This window comes from Balaenoptera acutorostrata, chromosome 1 (assembly GCF_949987535.1).
Source record: "Balaenoptera acutorostrata chromosome 1, mBalAcu1.1, whole genome shotgun sequence".
Classification (NCBI taxonomy): Eukaryota; Metazoa; Chordata; class Mammalia; order Artiodactyla; family Balaenopteridae; genus Balaenoptera; species Balaenoptera acutorostrata.
Window position 1 is genome coordinate 192,655,641 of NC_080064.1, and position 21,988 is coordinate 192,677,628.

Sequence of the window (21,988 nt, forward strand, 5' to 3'; positions counted from 1 at the left end):
ACAGAGTTCAGGATCACTTCACAGAGGAAATATTTAATTTGGATGTTGAAGAATGAGTAGGAGTTGGCTCAGTAAAGGAGAAGCAAAGGGAACCTCTAGGCAAAGGGCAGTACCGCCCCTGCAATATCCCAGGTGCTTCTCCCAGCCTGAAGAAGTCTTGTCCTCCCTGATTTATTTTCTTCCTGTTGATCATGCTCGTCTTTTTCCACTCTAAAGAAAAATAATGCTCAGTGCAGTGAAGCATAAAAAGAAAACTTCCAAAGACTCTCCCTGTTGATTACATTCCTACCATCAATAAATTACTTCCTAACCATTTTAAGTGGCCCCATATTACTACATATTATAAATGTACTACAATTCATTTTAAAAATCCTCAATTATTTCATTTATGTTATTTTCACTTTTGTGCTATTAATTACTGGAGTTACAAGCTATTTCCAATATCCTGCTATTATAAATGTTACTCGTCTGGACATTTTTGGATGACTCTTTTTCTAGCATTTGTTTTTATCATTTACCCCAAAACATTCATAAAACTTTTCACATTAGTGAATCACAGGTTACAAATATTTTTAAAGCTCATGCTGTAGGTTGTTTTCAACAAACATAATCATATACAGTCCCAGTAGTGGTCTTGGCTAGTGCCTGCCAATTCTTCTCTTTCTGGGCACTGCTCTGCATCTTAAAATTAGAAGGGTTATTCTCACTGCTGATTCAAGACCCTCCATGTCTCTTACCCACCTCGTGATTATAGAAGAATACGTCAGGATACAAGTGACACAAGACAGGGACAGCACTGAGATTCTGTGGTGCTTTGAAAGATCCTTTCGACTGTCATTTTGGGGGTTATTATTTTGTTTTATCTCTCTTTGCTCCAACATAGTTCCAGTCAGATAAAGTGAGTAGCTCAATAACTTGTGTAGCAGAGCTGGGTCCATAATTCCTCATTATTAATTGCAGAGCTATACCCTGTCTGGAATAACCTCCTCGTTTTTTAAAATTCAGATTATTTCAATTATTTACACTATCTTTGCTGACCATCTGTCCACTGTAACATATCTGTCTTCCAAAGTCTTGCAACAGTAGTTAATGTTCTTGAATAATTCAACTTAATAAAGATACCAAAAATTTTCCATGCGATAAGAAGTACCGGGGTCACTAGTCCTTATGTTATGCCAACTCTTCTGTTAGAGCTAAAACTGAAGATTTGGCCTTTGTATTTTTTTGTTTTGTCCAGTAGAAATCATTCAAAGTACTTAGACATCAAAATTATTGCCTTATATATTCCTAAAACTCATGAATCTTACTGACATGCAATTCTGACACAAACATGTATTTACAATGCACAAACAATCTTTCAAATCCTTAGAAATTAACATCTGTATTGTGGTAGCATGGTTCATCCTTAAATGAATCCAGCTATGTTACAAGGCAAGGCAAGTCACCTGAAACCTGGTAAACATATAATCTTGATGAAGCATATCTAATGTAGGGAGTTTAGTATGCCATACCCTGCAAAATTCAACTTGTATAACAAACAGATCCATGCACTACTTTTACTGATAAAGGTGGTTTAAAAGGAAACCTGAAATATAAAGAATGTATCAACTATACGTTCATATGGATTATGTTGGCTCATTTAAGTAAATCGGCAAAGGTTTTTATGGCACTAAGCTGCTTAGTAAAAAAAATGAGCACATCATTCATCAGAGTCCTAACTGTAATTCTATTAAGAAACATGACTATTTGAGTCTAAGTATCTTCATTATATTTAAAATGTCTTCATTATATACAAAAATTTTCATTATATGCAAATATGAATTAGCTAGCTATTGATAGGAAGTTAAAAGTTTTGGGAAATTGCATGGATTTGCAAGTTGAAGATCATTTTTTCCCATTTAGCTAATAACTATAATGAACTTAATTTTTTTATTTCAAATTCAAGAAAAGAATGCAGTGAGAGTTTATTTTACTGGAATTTCATAATTCCACTTTTAAGAAGTTTATTTCTCCCTTAAAAATATAGTAGTAGCTTAATTTCAACAACTTGAAATAAATTTCCCTTTTTTTGTTAATTGGGTTTTCACAGAAATTCTCCCATCAGTTTAAATAGTGACAATGTCCTTCTCTTGATTGGTAGAAGGGGGGAAACTGACATTTCCTCACTGCCTTTTATGAGTCAGATATTGTACCAGTGCTTCATATACATCATTTTATATACTTGCAAAATAACTTAAGATAAATGTTCTACTCATTTTATAAATGAGAAAATTGAGGCTTACAGAAATTCCATAATACGCAACAGGCCTATCAAGAGGGTAAACTTAGATCTTATTTCAGATCTGTATGAGTCTAAGGTCTGAATGTCTTTAATAAGGACCCTGACATATCAGACAGTTTATCATTACTTTTGAAATAAGCTGAACTGGAGCTTACTTGTAGCTATATGTGGAAAGAAGATTGATTTAGTAAAGGGATAGTTTAAACAAGATGTTGTAAAAATTAAGAAGATAAGCCTGGATCTTGTACTTTAACCTTGTGTAGCTTTGGGTAATGTATTCCAAAGTGTTCTACTCTCTTTTCCATGTCTCATATGAAATGGTATCATGAGATGACTAGATGATCTTTAAGGGTGAGACGGTAATCAAAATATTTAAAATCAGTGTGGTACAACAACAGGCCAAATAGAACAGATGGCCAATCAATCAGAACTGAGACCAGCTCTAATGAACCAGTATCAAGTGTAAGATGTTTTCCAATGTGCCCGGGTTTTATTTAATTACCATATGAAATGGGGAAGGCTTTCTATTTGGAAACATTGTGAAGACTTATTTTGACATATTATGTATGTGAATATCATAAATTTAATTTACATTTTTAAATCCCATATTTGTGGTATCTGTTAAATTTGTTTCTGGTATATTGAATAAATTGGTCTTCAACTAAATTTCCTAAGTAGCCATGTATTGATATTATTTTCAGCAATGCTCATGTGCATTTAAAATAAAGTCAAACCCCACTAAGCTAACTAATAATTGTAGAAGTGTGTACAATTATTAGTGTGCAAATTCTTATAACCCAGAAATATTTTAAAGAAAACATCATATTTCTTTGTAATACTATAGGATAGATTGAAAAATACTAGCCACAGCAGAGAAACAAGTATCTCATTGTTTAAAAAAAAAGAAGAGGATTGCATAAAACTTCCTGGAACGTTATTTATTGGTGTTTAGTTTTTGTTTCCTCATTCTCAATCAAAGGAACAGAGAACAACAAATAAAAATGTTAGATACCGCTTTCGGGAAATGCACAGGAAGCTGATAAATTTTACAGCCCGAGTTTTCATCCCAACCCTTTGAAAAAAAGTCAAACCCCATTAAAATCATTTAACAAACAACATCATGTGAATAGCTAGATTCCAAACTGTAAGTCCTTAGGAAAGCAAAGAAAAAATTTAACGCAAAATATTCTAAAGTTAAAATATTCTTGTTTCTAAAAACAATTGACAAACAATGTATTTTTGCATATATCAAAAACCTGTAAGTAAAGTAAGGTCACATAGTTGAAAGATCAGTGAACTATGAATTGCAGAGAAGGTTCTAATTCTAGAATTGACCTTGGAAAAAATCATTTAACTTCTTTGGCCTGTTTTTTCCTTTCTATGAAATAAGAGGCAGTGGTGTAATCAAGTCACACAGACTGAATTCTTTAAATGTTATCATTGTAATTTGTAAGCTTTGAGATCTTAAGCTGCTTGGTACATCTTTCTGAGGATAAATCATCACTATATGACATGGATATATTTTTTATGGAAATACAATGTGAAATAAAGGTTAGGTATCTACTATGATGATTGCCATGTAGTAAATGGTCAACAATTATTACTATAATAAGCAGAGGGTGGTGGCAAAGAATATTAATTTTATTAAATAGTCACTACGGTACTATTCAGATAAAATATTCTCTGATAAAAGCTGCATCTATATTTATATTGAAATATTGACCAGTTTGCCAGTAACTAAGAGAAACAGAGTCTTCAGATTTTTCTATGATTGATCAGATTCAGGAATTAAGACTCTAGAAACAACCACTTGATTTTTATATTTCTAATATACAAACCAATCAATCAATCATTCAGTCACTGGGCATTTTGGTAACCTGTTAATTCAGAACCAAACAGAAAGAGGCTGATTTAGTTACGGCAATTCCAAAGTCTACACCAGGTACACAGGTTAAGAAAGCCTAGCTCCTGCCACCTGCTCATTGGAATAATAAGGGGGAGAGAGGGGGATTAGTGACTCTGAGATAAGATTACTTAGCAAGACTGGATATGGAAAAGGAGTGGAGCTCATCTCCATTCCATGGAGTAAACTCCACTCCCAAATTTGGCAAGACTGATTCTTTTACTGTGGTTTATGAGGAATGTATATTTGGCATTCACATTCAGATTTCTCACATATATTTGGTCTTCACCACATTTTCTAGCTCACAGGTCCCAAAACCCTTGGAATTTACTGAGTGATAACAGCAATGGGAGCATCTTTTGTCGTAATATTTGGTCTCTAATCCTCAGTTCCTGAAATCACTTCAGAGCCAACAAAGGTGAAAGGGGTGTCTTGTTCTTCATAACAAGCCCCTTTCCAGGACCACTGGGTTTAAATTAATGAGGTGCCTTTTGCAAAGTACCTAAGGATGGGGCTGTTTGCCAGGGAAACTGAAGTTCCAACCTGAATAGAGGGTTGGAACTTCAGTCCCACCCCGTGATTTTTGAGGAAGGGGGAGGGGCAGGAGATTGAGTTCAATCACCAATGGCCAATGGTTTAATCAATCGTGCCTATGTAATGAAGCCTCCATTAAAAACCCAAAAGGATGGAGTCTGGAGAACTTCTGGGCTGGTGAACAGGTAGAGATTTGGTGATAGTGGTGCCCACATAGAGGGCGTGGAAGCTTCATGCCCTTTCCCCATACCTTGCCCTGTGCATCTCTTCCATCCAGTTGTTCCCAAGTTATATGCTTTTATAATAAGGTGGCAATCTGGTCAGTAAAATGTTTCTCTGAATTCTGTGAGCTGCTCTAGCAAATAACTGGACCTTGAGTAGGTGGTTGTGGGAACCCCCAATCTACAGCCACTCAGTCAGAAGTACAGGTAACAACCTAGACATGCAACTGGCATCTGAAGTCCAAGGAGGGGGTCACTGAAACTTCCCATCTATAGCTGCTCAGTTATGGGGTGATAACCTGGTTTGTGATTGGCTTCTGAAGTGGGGGTGGGACAGTTTTGTAAGGCTGAACTTTCAACCTGTGGAATCCTATGCTATTTCTGGGTAGATGGTGTCAGAAGTGAGTTGAATTCCCCCAGAACTGAGCTGGTGTCCTGAGCATTGCTTGCTGGAGGTGTGGAGAAACCCTCTGACACACACATACACATTGAAATCGGGACCAAGAACCCAATTAGGAGATTTACACATCAGGACAAGAAATTATACCTTGAAATAATATAAACAAGGTGAAAGGATAGTTTTTACCCTCTGCTTTATCACAGGGCTGCTGTAGGCACAGTGCCACTTCTTTCTTTTCAAGCCTCTTCCTATCTGCTTCTCTGTATTCTGGGGCCTGAGCTGATCCACTCTGATCCAAGCCATCCGAGATGGGAATGCTCTAAGTCAATCAGCTTGTAAATACCCCTGTCTTAAATTCATCTTTAAGGTAGTGGACACATTACACCATAAGCAAAAAGAGCCAAAATTGGACACTTCTGAATTCACATAGTTGATGAGCATCTCTTATGTGCCAGATCTTAGCCAGTTTCTTAGAGCCTCCTACCAGAGAAGTTCCAGAATAAGGGATATATCCCAAGGCCTTGGAGGTGCTTTGCCACCATACTCTATCACCCTAGCCATCCAGTAATCCAACTTTTATTCTCCTAAGATTTGTTTTATTAAGCTTTTATTTCTTCTGACATTGGGTCCAAGTTTTTGTTCCCCTACAACTGCCCTACATTTACCTCACCTTTCCTTGGATGCTAAAGTAGTATCAAAAAAGTCATTGAGACATCAGACCTGAAAATTCTTCAACTGAAACCTCTAGAGGTGTGCTCAAGTTTTAGAGTTGATTACCATTGAGATACTGACTCTAAAACAAGATGCATCAATGAGTATCTTGATATTCATATATTCAGAATAAATAATGTCATGAAGTTACAATATATTGGGGAGATATCTCTGTTTTGAAAAAATTCTTTTGATAAATTTTAAAAGCAGAGACAAGGCAGCAGATTTTGGCCTCATTTGGTTTACCCTGAAATTTGCATCACTTTAGAGTTTAAGAGGAGAGTTGGAGGAATCTAAAATATGGTATTGATTTAAGGACCATCTGCTACTAATCTGAGTCAGAGAGAGAAATATTCCAATTTTAGTATACAATGGATTTGACCACAGCATTTAGAGATATATATTTAATATTCGTATAAGGATTTTGAAATGTTTAAGTAGTCTTATTTCACAAGAGTATATCAATCAAACATTTTCAAAAGAAATGAACATGGTAAAGCACAAACTATTCATGTTATGTTACAGAATATATGTTTTAACAGTGGAAGAATCATAAGAACTTATGATGATGTGTAATGGTATGATATAAAATGGATCATTAATATGCTCCTCTGATAATTAATGGTTCTTTACAAAGACAATGAAATTGTCCAGTTTTGGCAGAGATTTTCCAGGCTAGTTGATTAATTTAATGAAAATAACTATAATTATTTCAGTGGCATGTTTCCCACTGGTAGAGAGCAATGACCACTTGCAAAAATAGTTTTTTTTAAATAAAAGGCTCAGAGTACTCCGGTGATGTTTTAAGTTGTATTTGTGAAACACGATCACATACAATGGTTGTTTTCTACCACAGCACAGAATATATCTCTCAATGAATCATGTGCCATAATGTATCTGATTTAAAATATTCTAAGTAAATTAAATTATTTTTGATAAAATATTAACAAATTTTTGTCTTGTTTGTGCATTTTAAAATATACTTACGGGTTATCCAATAGCAGTATTACGGGATTAAGTTCTTTCTTTGGTCTATAATATGCCCTGAGAGGAACGATAAAATTATACAATCCATTTCCAGCTGTTTCAGCTGCAACTATAATTAGCTTATTTTTGAATCCATAGGCTTTTGCGTCCTCATAGCAGTTATGCTGGCAACTCTAGAGAAGAAAAATTATACAAAGAAAGGCCATTGTTATACTCCACTAATATTGGGTAAAAATATTTAGAAGATCTGGAAATGTGAAATTAATCTAACCTAGTAAATCCTTTGTTTTCTAACAAATATGAAAATAGTTACATTTTTCTATGCCCAGTTCTCCAGCCTGAAGGTGTACATGGACAAGACAAATGAATTGCAGGTATGCAGCTTGATGTGGGGAAGGAAAAGGCAGCAACACAGTGTACGCATGTTCTACTGCAAACTGAAACTTGCTGCCAGATGACATCTGGGTATCAATATTAAGGAATCATCACAAGGTATATGTATATCAAAGCATCATGTTATATACCTCAAATATACACAATTTGTATTTTTCAATCACACCTCAATAAAGCTGGAAAAAAATAAATAATCTGCCTCTGACTTTATTTCCAGAAATATTAAAATTAAATAATCTTGGAACATTCCAAGTATGGAATACCAAAAGGATGGATATCAATATCGAAAGGGATTTTTTTTTGGTTAAAAAACAAAAACAAAAATTCAAAGAAAAAAACCCTAATTGTCTAAATGTATACCTGAGCTGGTAAGATAACGATGCAAATACTCAAATGTAAAATACTAATGTTAACAATAATAACAACAACAAAATGACAACACATTACCAAAATGTGTTTTCTGAGGATATTTTGCTATTCCCTAGGGAGCTAGAATTTACTGGACTTAGCATTATTAAATCAAGATCCTTTTAAACAAAATTATCTGCCTGGAGAATTGCTTTAGTGTTCTGTTTTTTTAATCTTTATATGTCTTTCTGAGGGTTTCTTTTTATTTGGGTTGAGATTTGTTGATTCTCTGTGGATTCATCATCAACTCTGGAATGTTCTCTGCCTTTATTCTTTAATAAAAAATTACAGAACATTGTTGGGAACAAGGTACTTTGAGTCAACAGAAACAATAAACAACAGAATTAGACTCACAAAGATTACAGATTTCACTGTTGTAAGATTCAGAATAGAAAATGAGCGTGTTTACTATGTTTAAAGAAATAAAAGAGAACATTCAAAGCATGAGCAAAGAACAAGAGGGTATTTAAAATATTCACTTAAATGTTTAAAGAATTACATATACTCTATTCTGGAACTAAAAATATAACAATTAAAAACAGAAACTCAAAAGATGATTTAAATTGCCCATTTGATGCATCTGAAGGGATCAACTGCATGATTGAATTGAAATAATTACTCAGAATACAGAAAGAAAAGAGAAAGTAGTAGGGAAAAATTAAGATACTTGGAAGATAGTGTGAGAATGTCTAATACACACTTAAACAGAGTACCTGAAAAAGAGATGCGAGAATCAGCAAGAAGCACTATTCACATAAATATTGACTGAGGATTTTCTAGAATGAATGAAATATCCAAATCCTCAGGTTCTGGAAACCCAATGAATCCTAATCCAAATAAATAAAGAGAAATCCAGTGTCATACACATTGTCATAGTGCAGAACAGCCAAGACAACAAGAAGATCTTAAAAGCAGCCAGAGAGGAAAGAGAGATTTAACTACCAGAAACACAAATTAGAACGATGGCTGACTTCTCATCAGCAGTGTGGAGTGTAGAAGGTAGTAAATAAAATCCTAACAGGCTAAAAGAAAAAGAAAACTCAGAGCCTGGAATTGGACACCGAGCAAAACTACTGTTCAAGAAGGAGGACAAAATAAGGACATATCTAGGGAAAGTGAAATTGAAAGAATTTACCACTAATAGGATCTCATTAGTAGAATTTCTAAAAGCTGTAATCATGGAAGTAGGAAGATCAATCCAGCAGGAAGGATTAAGGCATAAGAAAGAATGGAGAAATGGGGAATGGTAAAGGAAAAGAACAGGAAGTCTTCACTGGAAGTATGATTGGAGAATTACTACTATAAACAGGATCTGAAGCCACATGAAATTAGGTCACTTACAAAGAGATGGTGGAAGGAGAAGGATGACAGGCTGAGGCTGAGATTATTAAGAACTTCATTTTTACGAGATCAAATGAGGTAAAAGAACTAATATAGAAGATTTAGAAGTAGCTCAACTAGTAAGAAAAAAAAAAGAAATAGAACAAGGACAAAACAGGGAATTCAGTATTGATAAACCTTGGCCAAAAACGAGCCTGCTGATACTGAGGCAAGACGGACTGGGCAACAAAATACCTGCTCACAGACTTCATGGACACAGTAGGATTGGCTGCATAACCCCATCTGCTAATCGCAAAGTGGGCACTCATTTACAGAGCAGACCACCACCTCCAGCCAGACTAACGCCACCTAAAGAATGGATAACCCCAGATGTTATCGGCCAATCAACGATACTCGGAAACATCGCTTTTTTACTTTGGTAAAGAGACAACTTGTCTTTTGGCTTTAAAAGACTGTTTCTCCTCCAGCAAGCCTCAGCTCTGAAAGCTCAGCTTTTCCTGTATCAGGTTCCCTTCTTGGGAATCAGTGGAATCATTTCGACTCTTTGGTTTCCCAACATTACTTTCATCTTTGTGTGTTAAAAAGTAAAATGCCACCAGATGTGAACCCAAGCTTTATGGGACCTAAAGCTTATATTACTTTGGAAATCCTCTTTAAGGAAAAAAACACAAAAGTCATACATAAAAAATCAGTCACAGGTTCTTGGAAGGGGCCAGTAGAGGAGAAGGGCTCTGAAGCTTAAGATGCATCAAGGTTACCAAAGATGCAGGGTGAGCCAGTGCTAGAAATGCTGTGAAGCAGGAAAGTAAAACAAGGACTGACAAAAAATAACGCTTCGAGAGACGGAACTGTCCATCTTAATGGACCCAGATGAACATTTGGGAGCAGTGGTAAGGATTCACAGAAAAACTTTAGGAAGATAGAGGCAGAAATTTTCTAATGTTCTGCTAATCTTCCTCAAGAGTGACAGCAACAGCCAAGATTCATAATGTTTATCACATGGAAAAAATAATAGTAGTAAAAATATTAAGAAAATGTATTAAGTGCCTTTACGTTCCTGGCACTGTGAAAAGCTTTTTCCATGCACGAATTTATATCGTCTTCACAAGAACCCTATAAGGTTCATATTAAAATTACAAGCATTTTGGAGATATAGAAACTGAAATTTAATGATAATGTTATTTGCCCAAATGGCCGAGACTGTAAGCAGAGAGCTGGGATTTTAACTCCAGTTAACTCCAAAATATAGAATAAAGGAAGAAATTCCTGGTTAGAATTAGTGGCACATTTTAATTTCTGGGAGATGGGGGGTTTGAGAGTCTTCCTTTTATCTGCCCTCTGACTCATCATGAAAACCAATTCTTACCCAGGTCATGTCCAATGGCCATACTGTGAAAGAGAAAGATTCCTGCTTTCTTGGAATCTTTCTGTTTTGGATGGTTTCTCCTGAGTATCAAGGCAGGAACCAAGAACTACTGTAAAATCTTTAGGAAAGGGGACATTAAGCAAGACACTTCCAGTCTAATAATTCAATAATGAATTATGACTAGCTAATTTCACCATGTCAAGCGATTCCACTTTGAGATTTGAGGCAAAAATGTCTAGTAAAATAAATAGAGCGCATCTGGCCAAAATGATCTGGGGAGACTCTGGTTTGAGGCTCTGGCATCTTTGCTTTTCTCTTTGAAACAAAGACTGACCAACTCGTTGGCTACATTAGTAGAGGGTAAAGCACTTGGGTAATCTTTAGTGCAGTTAAGAAAGTAAAATTCACCACTTTATGTATTACATTTACATTTGAAAGATAATATTCTTTTAACATATTTTAGTCAAAAGACTATAAAAAATTATTTAAATACATGTAATTACACAATGCCATCATTTTAGTTTTACAGAAAATAACAGCAGTAAGTGCTTACCTTGTCTAGTCTTAAGCAGCAAAATGGCACTTTTTCATGAAGGAGATGACAAAAAGTGGGTGAACTTCCTATATATGGAGAGTAAGGTGGATAGCCTTTAGCATATCTGTAAAACAATATGAAATATTGAATTGCCTTGAATTAATGCAGGCAAAGTCAGACAATCAAGTTATAGCCATGTCCCTCTACTTGGATAAAGTTAGATGCAGTAATTCTTTATTTTGATATGGAAATAGTTTAGAACAGGGCCCATGGACCTAATCTGGCTCATCACATGGTTTTGTGAACTAAAGTAGCTTTAATATTTTTAAATGGTTGGAAAAACAAGTCAAAAGAAGAATAATATTTCAGCTCGTGAAATTATATGAAATTTAAATTTCAGTGTCCACAAGTGAGTTTTGTCAGAACACTGTCATGGTCACTCATTTTATGTATTGTCTTTGGGTGCTTTCATGCTTCAGAAACAGAGTTGAGCAGTTGGGGCAAAGACCACATGGTCCATAAAGTTGGAAACATTTACTAGCTGGTTCTTTCCAGAAAAAGTTTGCCAATCCTCAGTTTAAAAGATTTAGACACATTTTAGAAAATAGTAATGTTAATCTTTACAAAATATATTAAAGCAAAATGCATTATTATGATTCACTCTATCAATATTCATCAGTCATGGATGCATAACCAAAAAAGAATAAATTATTTTAGATTGAGTAAATTACTCCATTAGACCCACACAAAAGCCAGAGTTTTTGCTGGAATCACGCTTAAATATTATCAAAGATACTCAGTTTATTTGCTGACTTTATAAAAATAGTCACCTGCACATTATGGCTGTAAAATTTTCAAAATGAAACTCTCAAAAAGTAGCAGCATAAATGAAAATTAAGAAATAAAAGAAAATTTAGTTGAGGCAAATTTATTTTATGCAGTATGAAAGCTCTTTTATGATAAAGAAAATTTATCTTTCAAACCAAGAAATTTCAAATCTACTTAGAACTATTTCCAGACATCATTAGCTAGGATGGTAAAATGGAGAACATTTTGCAAGTTTAGAAGTTGATAGTCTCCAACTATTACTTCAACATCTTTTTCATTTTTCTAGATATAAAAAAAATTCCACCTCAGTTTTTTCAGTACATGTAAAGAAAGAATTTGTATCACACCACACAACACCATTTCTAGAAATATACTGGTGGTCAAACCTCTTCTTCTTCCTGTCAAATATTTCATAAATCTATTTGAGTATTATTAATTTCTTGGAGAGTGGACTTGTCTTCTGTGGGTATGTGTAAGTTTCTTGTAATAAATATTTAAAAGTGTGAAGGATTAACAGAAGGATTTTTCTAAGTTTCAATTATATTTCAGTTCATTTTAGTTCACTTCAACATTGATTGAACTTCTATTATATGAAAAATATTAGAAGTGTTCGAATGATGTTACCTTTGCCACCACGACTAATACTACACCAAATAGTATTTAATACTCATTGAATGCTTACTCTGCACAAACCATTGTCCTAAGCACATTACTCTGTTATCTCAATTAATCTTCATATGAACACTATTTACAGATAAAGCATCCTGGGTCAGAAGATTTTAATCAAAGTCACTTGCACACAACCAGTATAAGGTAGAACTGCCATGGGACACAAATTCCTTCAGACGCCACTGTCAAGACTATTGAACACTGTGCTTTCCTCAAGAAATGCCAACATAATATATGAATAAGACAAGTAAACAAACTCTACTGTAGGCTAAAATGTGATTAATAGCTTAAACATTGATACTATCTGTTATGGAATCTTAGTAAAGAGAACTAGTACTTCCTTTATTCATTCATTCAAAATATTACTGATGTACCCTGAATAAAAATGATTGCTGAATGCTGAAATAAGAGAAGCTTAATGGAAGAAGCTGCATTACATGTCATTGAATAATTGATTGAACTTCAATATGGAGGTGAAAAAATAAATGAGAGGTAGAAGGTACGTTATAATTCAACAAAATCATATAATTATGAAAATACAAACCGTATCCTTAAAGAAAAATATGTAAAATATGATATAGGTTATATCATGGAAATGCTGATTTACCTATTTTTTTCTTTAAGGATAAAGGATAATATAGAGAAAAATGAGGCTGTCAATAGCTGTTGAAGCCAGAAATTTGAGGACTTAGGATACTTTATCATCAAGAGAGATACTGGCTAAGAGGAAGGGTGTTTTGGTAGAAGCATGTAGGATTGATTCTAGGATGTCCAGAAGGGAAGGATATTAGTGTTTCATGGCCAGCACAAATCCCAGTAAATCTTACATACTCCACATTTGAGGACATTTCTTCATCTGGCGTAGTTTCATCTTCTGATTGATCACTTAGAAGATCACATGTTTGAATTGATGACGTATCTGCAACCTCTAAAACAGGAGCAATGCTGGGTCTTCTGACTTCTTTGTTTCCTTCTGAAGGAAGAGACAGGGTAGGGCCACTTGCTGACCTACAGCTTGTGTCTTGCAAGTCTATGGCCACAGTACCTGGAACAATGAGACATGAAAATCCATCAAAGCATTTGCCACCTAACCTATAGGACCTGTCAATCATTTAATGATCAAAGTGAGATGAAATACAGCCAGTATAACCAGGAAATATACTATATATTGTTTATCCTTTAATCTCAAAGGTTATTTCTTTTTAATATGGGTATTTTTGTCCGCATGGATAAAAAAATTTCTGTATTTGTGCAAAAGTGTATTTGCTGCAACCAGCTCCATAGTAAGAAACATAAGATTTGGGAAATCCTGAAATACTTAGGAATTTAAATTAAACAAATACCTTGTTTCCATTTATATTTATTTAAAATTAATGAAAAAAATTTAGGACATTTCCATTTTGTGGATTTCTCATTATATCTTTTCCCATTTTGTTATCTTTCTCTTACTGATTTATAACCGCTTTTTTACATTAGAACCATTAATGTTTATATTTATTCAACAAATTTTTATTAAGTACTCTGTGTGGCAAGCACTAGTCTAGGCACTTGAGATATGCAAGGAACAAGGCAGACAAGGTTTCTACACATATGGATTTATCTTTTAGATAATCGAGTGGACAAAGAAGTGAAAAAAGTAATTCCTGATAACGCTAAATGCCATGCAGAAAATAAAACAGAATTATGTGATACGGAATAGTGGGGATAGGAAGCTAGAGGAGGGATGAGCTTTTCACTAGGTGATGAGAAGGGCTACTCTGAAATCATGACATTTGATTTCTTTGACCTAAAAGAAAATCATGAGCACAGGAGCCACGGAAATACCTTGGGGGCAATAAGAAGAGCAAATCTAAATAGCTTAAGGCTTTTGAATTCTTGGGATACTCAAGGAATAGTAATGGGAAGAAACAAATTCCTTTGAGATTTTTAATTAACATTTAAAAACTAGTCTAAACATCAGTATATGAAAAGTGGATGTCTCTCCCCTTCTGGAAGAAATAATCCAATCTAACGGACAAGTGCCTCCGTATTTTACGATCACTCACTTCATGTATGCTCTTATGCATAGCCGGTCATCCTTCTGAAAGCCCTTAGTCCTCATTTCGTCTCATTCTTCGAAGCAACTATTAAAACACTCTCCATTTCCTTCAGACTTCTGTCTGACCTTGCCACCTTCTTCACTATAACAGCCTGAGTTTGTAAAGGGGGGGAAAAAAACCTCATGGGTTTTGGCATCATCTCAATGTTTCTGAGTGTGAAAGTTGATAGAAACAAGACTGGGGAGAATATCTGGGTATTCCTCAACATTGAAATAAATGTGGGAGGTCAGGTTTTAGAGGCTAGTACCTCTTCATATACTATACGCAACACTCAGATTAGAGGGAGGGGTAGGCTGGTGTGTGTACAGTCAACAGGGAAGACGCCTGCGAGGGGCCTGTAAGAAGAAGTCTAGAGCTGCTGTGCCCGAGGACAGGACGTGATGACCGGCAGTCAGCAATTCCAGTATCTGAGCAGAGACAAAGGCGGTCGGCATCAGAAACTGTACACTCGGCCAGTGTTTTAGCACCATAAATAAGGATTGATTTATAATTCAATCTATCTTAGAGGGGAGATGGGGATCTTAGAAAAAATGAGATTGACTTTTCCACTAATCAGGTGACTGGATCTGATCAAACATGAAATTTTATAAGCTTGATTTATCGAAATAAAGCCATATGATATGATTTGCATCTTAATACTATTAATCCAAATCCATATTTATGACATTTATCCTCTGCAGATGACCACGTCATCTAATTCAGAGAGACAAGAGAAGTTACCGCAGAAGAAATCCTTCAACTCCCTATCTTCAAGCAACTGAACATGGGAGTTTCACCAAACATTTTTTTTCCCCCTTATTTACGTTTGGAATGAAACAGACATACCTCCATTTATGTAAAACTAAGCCCTACTCTTGCAGTGGGGATAAGTCCCCACCTGCTTCCTAAGGAACCATGTTCTCTGAATTCCACCCCCTCCCAAATATGTCTCCACATCACCTCCAATTACCTCTTTACCATCTTCCTGCCCAACACAGGAAGTGTGGTCGCTCCCTGACAATTCTGCCAACACTGATGTCTGGCACCAAGCTGGGCTTGGGGGATATGATCAAGAGAAAGTCAGAGTTTAGCAGAGGGAAGACACAATTTTAGAAAGCAGTCACAGTTACAGAAACAAGTTCTTCTTTGAATCCTTCCTTCCCCTAACAAAACCTGGCTCTTCTCCGACATCTTTCCCTGCAGTTCTGAAGGCTGCAACACCTAAAGAGATGCCTGTGTTTTGGAAGTGGGGAGATACCCTCAATGTTCTCACTGCCTCTTTCAGACCATTTTCCTTTCATCCCCTATAATATCGCAGCTCTGTACCCACTATCTTTCACTATTTTCTTTGTTCAGTCCTGTGTCTGTCATCCCACGTAGTGTTTTTTTTTTTTTAATTGAAGTACAGCTGACTAACAACATTATATTAGTTTTATATTAGTTTCAGGTGTACACATAGTGATTCCATGTTTTTTTATAGATTATACTCTACTAATGGCCTTTTCTCCCATCATTCCTTAGCCATTCACTTTCACGGTCATACCCTAGATTTTATAATTACTATTGATTACACATAAGCTCTATTTCTGGCATCTCATTCTTTGATACTTATTGTCACCTCTTCTCTTTCCAGCTCCCTCCTTTTTGATTCCCACTGGAACTATAATCTATTAAATTCACTAGCTTTTCAGTCTCCTTCAACCAACAGATGTCTTTTCACTTCCTTACCTAAATTAAGTTCCATGGTCCATCACTGTATGCATTCTCTTACATATACTCCTGATTAACTTGCCCTTCTCACTTTCTTGCACATCTACCATCGCCACCAAGTCTTTTCTTTGTACTCTTTTTCAACACAACATTTTGAGAGTGGTCTAGACCTAGTTTCTCTACATTGTCTCCTGCCATTCTGTCATAAAACCCTCTGATCTGGCATTCTCCACTACCACTTCATTGAAAGGGCTGTTTTCAAGACAAAGAACACTGTTTTGCTGAATGCAATGGCCAGTTCTCAGTTCTCATGTTATTTGACCTACTAGCAGCATCAGACATGGCTGGTAACTCCATCCTCTGCATACACTTGATTCATTTGGATTCCAGGACAGGACACCCATCTGGTTTCCCTGCTACCCTGTAGTGGCTCTTTCTTTGTCTCCTTTGTTGGTTTCTTCTCATCATCCTGATATTTATATTGACATGCTGCAGGATTTGGTCCTTTGTCTTTATCTCTTTTCTGCCCACAATCATTTTCTCAATGATCTTGTTCAGTCTCATGGCTTTAAATACAATACGTAAGCTCAGGAATGCAAAATTTACTTTTTCAGCATACACCTCTCTCCTGAACTCTAGACTCCTATCTAATCTCTTGTTTGACATCTTCCTCTCCATGTCTAACAGATATTTGAAATTCACTGTGTCCCAAACTGAACTCTGTATCTCCCCTGGCTCCCACTAAACCTTTACTCCCCCACCCTCATTGGTGGCCATTCCCTTTTTCCCGCTGCTTATGTGAAAAACCTTGAGTTCTTTACACTTCTCTTTTTCTTACAGTTCACTTCCCATTCAGCAGCAAATCCTGGTTCCTCTACCTTCACAGTATACACAGAATTTTTTTCTTTTTTGACAATGCCACTTGAAGATACACTGGATCCTTGACCTAAACCATCTATTCTCAACAGCAGCCAAAGTGATTGTATTAAAACGGAGTTCAGCCCAGGTGGAATCACGCTGTTCCTCTGCTTAGAACCTTATCATGACTCCCACTTCACTCAGAGTAGAAGCTACAACTCTTACATTGACTTAAAAAGCCCAACATGATCTGACCTCTTTTCACCTTTTCCCTCTCATCTCCTGTACTCTTGCCATCAAATCATCACGTTTGAGTCACGAAGGCCTCTTTTATCTTTTTAAATTAATTTTTATTGGTGTATAGTTGCTTTACAATGTTGTGTTAGTTTCTGCTGTACAGCAAAGTGAATCAGCTATACGTATACATATATCTCCTATTTTTTAGACTTCCTTCCCACTTAGGTCACCACAGAGCACTGAATAGAGTTCCCTGTGCTATACAGTAGGTTCTCATTAGTTATATGTTTTATACATAGTATCACTAGTGTATGTATGTCAATCCCAATCTCCCAATTCTTCCCACCCACCCCCTTCCCCCTTGGGATCCATAGGTTTGTTCTCTACGTCCGTGTCTCTATTTCTGCTTTGCAAATAAGATCATTTGCATCATTTTTCTAGATTCCACATGTATGCGATAATATACGATATTTGTTTTTCTCTTTCTGACTTACTTCATTCTCTATGACACTCTCTAGGTCCATCCGCGTCTCTGCAAATGACCCAATTTTGTTCCATTTTATGGCTGAGTAATATTCCATTGTATATGAGGGCCACTTTACTGTTCCTGGAGCACATAAGTCAGACTCCTACTCCTACTTTAGGGCCTTTGTACTGGCTATTATCCCTGAAGGAATGTTCTTCTTTCAGACAATCACAGGGATAATTCCCTCATTTTCTTCAAGTATTTTCTCAAATGTCACCTTTTCCATGAGGCCTACAATCCACTCAAAAATCCAGTTCTCCCAAAATTCATACGCACTTTTACTAGCTCTGTTTTCTTCTCTCTTTTATCTTATTACTCATCACCTTCTAACATACTAAATAATTTACTTTTTTTTTTTTAATATGTGTTATTTATTGCAAGTCTTCCCCATGATAGAATGTTAGCTCTGGGAGCTAGGGATCTTTGTCTGCTTGTTCTCTAATCACAAATACTTATAAGAGTTCCTGGCATGCACTAGGTACTCAGTAAGTAATTCTTGAATATGTGAAAGAAATGAGTAGAACTGCTATGGAAGAGAAATAATCATGTTATATCAATGACAATCAGATTTACTTAACAAAGTCCAAGCAGGGCCAGGAAATATGCCTCAGAGGGGGTGATATTGGGACTGAGGTGCAAAGGATTAGAAGTAGTTACATAGGCAAAGTTGTGGGCTGAGGAGTAGATCCCATCCGAGGAAACAAAGCATTAAGGTCCACTGGTGAAAAACCATTAGGGAAGATTGAAATGAATTAATATGATTGGGGCTTAGGAGAGCAATTGAAGAGATGATGAAAAACCATTAGTGAAGACTGAAAGAAATTCAGTATGATTGGGACTTAGGAAAGCAATTGAAGGGATGGTAAAATGTGGGACTAAAAATATAAGAAAGAATGAATCATTTAAAAAAACCCAAAAAACTTGAAGTAAAGTGACTGTGTAATTTATCTTCTAAACTAGGATATTCCTGAGAGTCAAAGTAGAGTTCTTTTAATAATGACACCAGGACAATGTATATAAACTGGTACTGTTCTGGGAAAACTGGGATTGCCTCATGTAAAAAAGAGATTTCGATCATCCAATTATAAGCCATGTTATAAAATTTAGACTTTTTTTCCAATGGCTCATAGGAAGCAATTAAAAAGATTAATGCAGGGGAATGACTATAACATTACGTAAACATTATTACTCTGGTTGCAAGGTGGAGGAGAGCATAGGGCAGCAAGGCCGGAGGCGTGGAGAAAAGATTGCGGGGGTGGTGCTGCAGTGGAGGGAAAGGATGAGAGAGGTTCAGACTGACCACACTGATAGCACTGAACGTGGACACAGAAGTGAATGACATTAGGGGCTACTTAATGATCAGATTTAGTAGAATTCAGTGAATTATGAAGCATAAGAGGAGAGGAATCGTAAAAGTCAGACTTGTGGCATTACCAATCAGAGGACGATGATGTCCCATTTGTTTTTAGCAAAAAAAAATGGAGGTGGAAATGGTTTTGAATGAGAGGGGAAAGATTAGTTCAATTTGAATATGCCGCGTTGGTTTTTCCTGTAGGCACCCAGATAGAAATAACCCACGGACAGTTGAATATATTGTTGTGAAGAGAGGTTTAAGGTAATGATTTAGGTAAGGGAAGCATCAATTTAGGAGGAAAGTTGAATCTCTGAGAGCAGATGTGACTCTTTAGGGAAAATGAATGTACAGGATGCAGAGGAAAAGCACTGGAGCGTTTTAAGAACTGTCACACGCTGCAAAGATGTCCACTGGATTTAGTGACAAAGAGGAGAGTGGTGGCCTTGCCAGAGTAGTTTCAGTGATATAACGATTGCAGATTTCAGACTAAACTGGTAGAGACGTGCGGGAACAGTAAGATTTCAGGCCATCAACCGCAGACAGCTCTTTAGAGGAATTTATCTGTGAAGATGATGTCGTAACATGAGGTCCAGAAGTGTGTGTGTGTGTGTGTGTGTGTGTGTGTGTGTGTAGAGATGTGAAGTCAGAAAGAGAGACAGAGGGAGGGAGGAGAGAATGAACCAGGGATTTTGAAAAAAAAAAAAAAAACAATTTAGGTAATGAGGATGAATAAAAGACTGCCCCAAGGGGGAAATGGAGAAGGGTCCATGGCATAAGTGAAGGCATTTATACTAAAATATTAGAAGTTAAAAGAAGAAACACATTTTCCTTGTGATAGAAACTAAATGCTTATAGGTGTGTAGGAGGTTTGGTGGCAAAATTTAAAGGAAATTCTTATTTGTCTGAATCTTTTTTTTTTTTTTAATTTCTGTGTCACAGAAGCCAAGTTCAATGGTGAGAATTAGATGAAGGATAGGAGAGTTTTGAGAAAAATGGAGAGTATTTGAAATAGCCACTACTGATAACTGAATAGAGAACTGACAAAGAAACATAGAAGTGTCAGGTGCTTATACACTCATCAGATATATGAAATCATCGTTAGAAGTTTTGAATTAGCTTAATTTCTTACCAATTTAACAGATTAGAAATTGTGTTCTGTATACTTAGCTACACCAAGTTTGTAATACACACAAGTATGTTTTAAATTTGGCTTTGGAATTTTAAGAAAAATTAAAGTATATTTATTATTCTTTTTAAAGAAAGAGACTAATGATATTTCCAAATGTATTTATACTTACCCATGCTGGCAATTATGCTATGTACAGGTAATCTAGATGGTCCATGATAAAATGACCTTGATACATTGCTTTTTTTCTGATGGTCGTGGTTTTTAAATGCTGAATTCTCTTCTTTGGTAATATTAATATAGAAACATATATCTGTAGCATTCATAATACATCGAGGACCTGGATTCAGCAAAATGTTTTTATTATCCTCCCTCCTAATACCAATCAAGCAGACACCAAACCTTAATTTAAAAAAGAAAATAAAAGAGTTTAAGGGTTAAATTCAGCAAAGGTCTTAGTTTTTTTTTTTTTTTTTAAAGTTCACATATATAAGAAAATAATTAAACTATTATAAGGCAGAGAAAAATTAAAACCTCAAATAAGAACATTTTAAAGCTTGAAAAGATTCTAAAAGTTCAAGGCTCTTGTTTTTAAAGGAAAAAAAAACCAAAACTATGTCCTTAGGGTGTTGTGAAATCAATTTAGTTAATTAAGACTATATATGTTTTTTAGTAAAAAAGAATGGAATAAAAGAAAATAGAAATATCAGAGTACATATCATTTAGTAAGGGTAAGAGTTTTATTGTAAATTTTGTGTGTGTATACTGGGTCTTACCATAAAATGTATACCTTAATTTGGTCAAAAAAGATAAAACAGTATTTCTTACTTTAGTCCAAAAATTTGAAAGCCACTGGCTTAGGGGAGAGGAAGAAACTTACTCAAGGTCACAAGAGAAAGAATTTAGGGTCCCTAAATTTATTTTTGTTCTGCTTGAATTTTAGAAAAAAATTTAGAAAAAAAAATTAAATAGCATTGAATAGGTATACAATTTAATTAGGAGAAATAATAACCACTGAATGTAACAGGTGTTACTTAAAATTTCTTATATACTTTTCCAGGTTATGTTCCAAACACAAAACCTCCTGAATATTTTTATCTCAATATGTCTTATAGTGTTACAAATAAATCAAACTTAAAAATATTTTTTAAATATACAAAAAGTATATAAACAGAATCATGTTGGGAATTAAAGTAGAATACTTTAGATATTAGATTACTAGAATATACTAGATTATTACAAATCTTTAAAATGTTATATTAATATTTTATAATACTAATACTATATTATTTTCATGTTAGACGTACATTTTATTTCTTAAGTAAAGAATTTCTCTCAAAAAGAACAAAAATAATAATGTTCTATGTTTGAATTGGAAGGTACTATCATTTATTTTTTAACATATTTTTCTGGCCAAAGCAAGTTTTAAAAAATGTCTAGTTTTTATAAATGTTATTTTTACTTTGTTTAAATTTTTAATCAACACTTTAAAATTTAGATTTATAAAGAAGATTCATTTTCA

The 21,988-nt window shown here is 35.2% G+C and overlaps 1 protein-coding gene across 6 annotated transcripts in view; it reads right to left on the reverse strand.

The window, feature by feature from the left end:
• Positions 1–21,988, reverse strand: part of KCNT2 (potassium sodium-activated channel subfamily T member 2) — a 369,675-nt gene that overhangs the window by 84,219 nt on the left and 263,468 nt on the right. For all 6 annotated transcript variants that reach the window (XM_057529788.1, XM_057529796.1, XM_057529784.1 and 3 more), the window contains 4 exons: positions 20,639–20,868; positions 13,409–13,622; positions 11,099–11,204; positions 7,038–7,210 (listed from right to left, as the gene is read on the reverse strand). In XM_057529788.1, coding sequence (XP_057385771.1) covers positions 7,038–7,210; positions 11,099–11,204; positions 13,409–13,622; positions 20,639–20,868 — 723 coding nt within the window. The remainder of the gene's footprint in view (positions 1–7,037; positions 7,211–11,098; positions 11,205–13,408; positions 13,623–20,638; positions 20,869–21,988) is intronic.